Here is a 2573-nt window from a genome sequence, read left to right as displayed (position 1 = left end):
GCCCCCAAACTCACCCCCCCAAACACATAAAACCCCCCAAAACAAGCAAACAAAAAATCATCACACTTAAGTTTTTACCTGTAACAAGCAAAAGGCCAGTAGCAAGCTGCTTCAAGAAGACGACACGCTGAAACGAGATGAGATGTGACATGAGTCCTCAGGTCCCAGCACTCTGAAATACTGCAACCAAAGTGGGACCATGCCCATGCTCAGCCTGAATTACTGGTACAAGCATCGACAAAGCATCCAGGCATAGGTGCAACCGTGCGACTTGAGAAGCAACCACCACGCGAGCCAAGCTACCAACACTTCCAGAGTACAGCTTTGCCAGAGTTACCACATCTACAACAGATCGCAACTCTCCACGTGCTTCATCACTCGAGCCTGAGCAAAGGCAATTAGTACGTTTTTTAATCTTTGCCTATTCTAGAGGATGGTGAGACAGCCATCCTGTCGCCCAAATTCTTGGAACATACAAGTTAAAGGCAGGAACTAGATAAAATCCAGAAGGGTACCACAACATATCACGCAGCTAGCTGTCCCCCAGCTGCATTTCATTCTTTCTGGTCAAGTTTTCCTTCCCTTTATTCTTTTAAGTAATGTGACATCGAAGCCAAAGAATTCAAGAAAATAAAGGACATCAGTTAAGACCTGTTAGTAAACATCATTAAGACGAAGAACACAGCTTAATGTAACAATCAAGTGTTACCTTGATAATTAGATTAAGAATGAAAATGTAATTCTTCCTTTGCAACAGGTAATCTACGACAAAGTTTTGGCCTCATTGCAACTGTAATAGGAACAGCCATCGGGTCTGCCATTTTGCAGTGCAAAGTTAGCACGACACGAATCAACACACTTTTCTGCATTGCAGGAAGACTCCCTTAGTTTTGTCTACGCAACTGGACTAGCCTGTTTTACTTCCAGCTCTGTGTAGAAGAACATTAGTTTAAAGACCGTTTCCCCTAAAGGCAGGATGAGAGAAAGCATCTAGACAAAATTCACAACAAAAGCAGATTCGCATCTCGTGGCTGAGCAGCGTCCTGTGACATCAGCTGGTAAATTCAGGGTACCTCTCCTCAGTCAAAACCGTTCCAGCACAGAAATGCTGCAAAGCCGCTGTGAGAGCCCATGTGGGGAAGCGCACAGGAAGAAGTTCCGATTACCTTGCCTCTGTGACGACCAGTCAGGAGGATCAGAACAGTTCCTGGAGTAATAGAGGCCCGCAGCCTCCTCTTGTGCTGGCAAAAGGGCTTTTTGCCATGACTCAAAAGCTTGCGAGGAACATCTTCAGTTGGATAGTATCTGGGCTAGAAAAAGAGGAGCAAAACATTGTACCACCCTGTATTCCACGAGACAGAAAGCTTTCACTACAGTTTAGATTCTCCCTTTTGTAAGAGATGCTATTTCACTGAAGATACCTTTCTGAAAGATTTTTTTTCTGCTGCAACCGGCACTTCACACTGAGGAACACACTGAGTATTTTCTGTACAATTATGCAATAGCGAAAGTTGAGATCAGCTTTGTTTCTGAGTGTGCTTCCAGTTCAGCACAGCAATACAAACGGCAGAGGACAACCCTCTCTTGCCTATTAATCATTCTCTAAATTACCCGCGTCTCCCTGAGAACGAACATCACTGGGTCGGTATCTCAAGGAGAGAACTGCAAACAGTTCAGTGAAACACGGCATGGGCAGAGGCTGCTGCATCGCCCGAGCCACGAGGTACATCACCTAGTCAAAAGTTATGCGTAACAGCCTTAAACTGCCAGTGTCCGAGTTCTTTTTCTTACCATTTTGCGGATTTTAACCACACGGCTGCCTCCATTCTTATCTCCACCAACCGGCTTGGTGATGGTTGCGCGTGGCTTTTCTTTCTTTTTCTTTTCTATCTGTAGGCAAAGAAAAGGGAAAATGTATGAAGTTTCAAACCAAAGTCACCACGAAAACCATGATTATTTAAACACAGTATTTGTTGTCCTACCTTTGTTTCTGGAGCAGTATACTTGCGCTTGTACAGTGCTTTTCTGGCATACATGGCTGACCGGGAATATCTCCCGATACCTCGGGCCAGGACAGGGTTACGGCTGGCATGATGCTTCTTAATCTTCTTCTTCTTCTCACCTACTTCCTTCTGCTCAGCCGGCTTCTTCTCAAGCGTCTTTTTCTTGCCAGCTGCCTTCTCGCCTGGCTTTTTCTCACCGGCCGCCTTCTCGCCCGCCATCTGTGGATCCAAATAAAACAGACTTATTACAAGGTGTGCAGAGGAGTGTCTAAGCTGCAGAAACAAGATAAAAGAATCGGAATTAGATCCTTTACACCATTCTAGTAGTTGTCAGTCACCTCTTACAGCCGTGCCACATCAAGACACTGCCGAGCCAAAGGCCGTTCCCACTCGCTGCACGCCCACCCGTCACACAAAGTGCTCCTCCGCGCTCCTTAGAACAGCTACAAGCTCACCGAACGCATCCAAGCCCTCCTCAGCGGGAAGCCCAAAAAAACCGCAAACACACGCCGAGGCCGCAGCTGTCCTTCTGGCCCCGGGGACGGTCACAGCGGCCCTGGGCTCGGGACT

At 46.8% G+C, this 2573-nt stretch overlaps 1 protein-coding gene across 1 annotated transcript in view; it reads right to left on the bottom strand.

The window, feature by feature from the left end:
* The window catches only part of RPL6 (ribosomal protein L6), a 3481-nt gene extending 1259 nt beyond the window's left edge, over window positions 1–2222 (bottom strand). The window contains exons 1-4 of the mRNA XM_009582984.1: window positions 1983–2222; window positions 1792–1890; window positions 1167–1310; window positions 79–127 (exon numbers count right to left, since the gene is read on the bottom strand). Coding sequence (XP_009581279.1) covers window positions 79–127; window positions 1167–1310; window positions 1792–1890; window positions 1983–2222 — 532 coding nt within the window. The remainder of the gene's footprint in view (window positions 1–78; window positions 128–1166; window positions 1311–1791; window positions 1891–1982) is intronic.
* Between the last annotated feature and the right edge of the window lie 351 nt (window positions 2223–2573).

Source organism: Fulmarus glacialis, unplaced genomic scaffold (genome assembly GCF_000690835.1).
Source record: "Fulmarus glacialis isolate BGI_N327 unplaced genomic scaffold, ASM69083v1 scaffold37818, whole genome shotgun sequence".
In the NCBI taxonomy this organism is placed as follows: domain Eukaryota; kingdom Metazoa; phylum Chordata; class Aves; order Procellariiformes; family Procellariidae; genus Fulmarus; species Fulmarus glacialis.
Note: the sequence above shows the minus strand (reverse complement) of the source record. Positions and strands in the feature narration are given on the sequence as shown.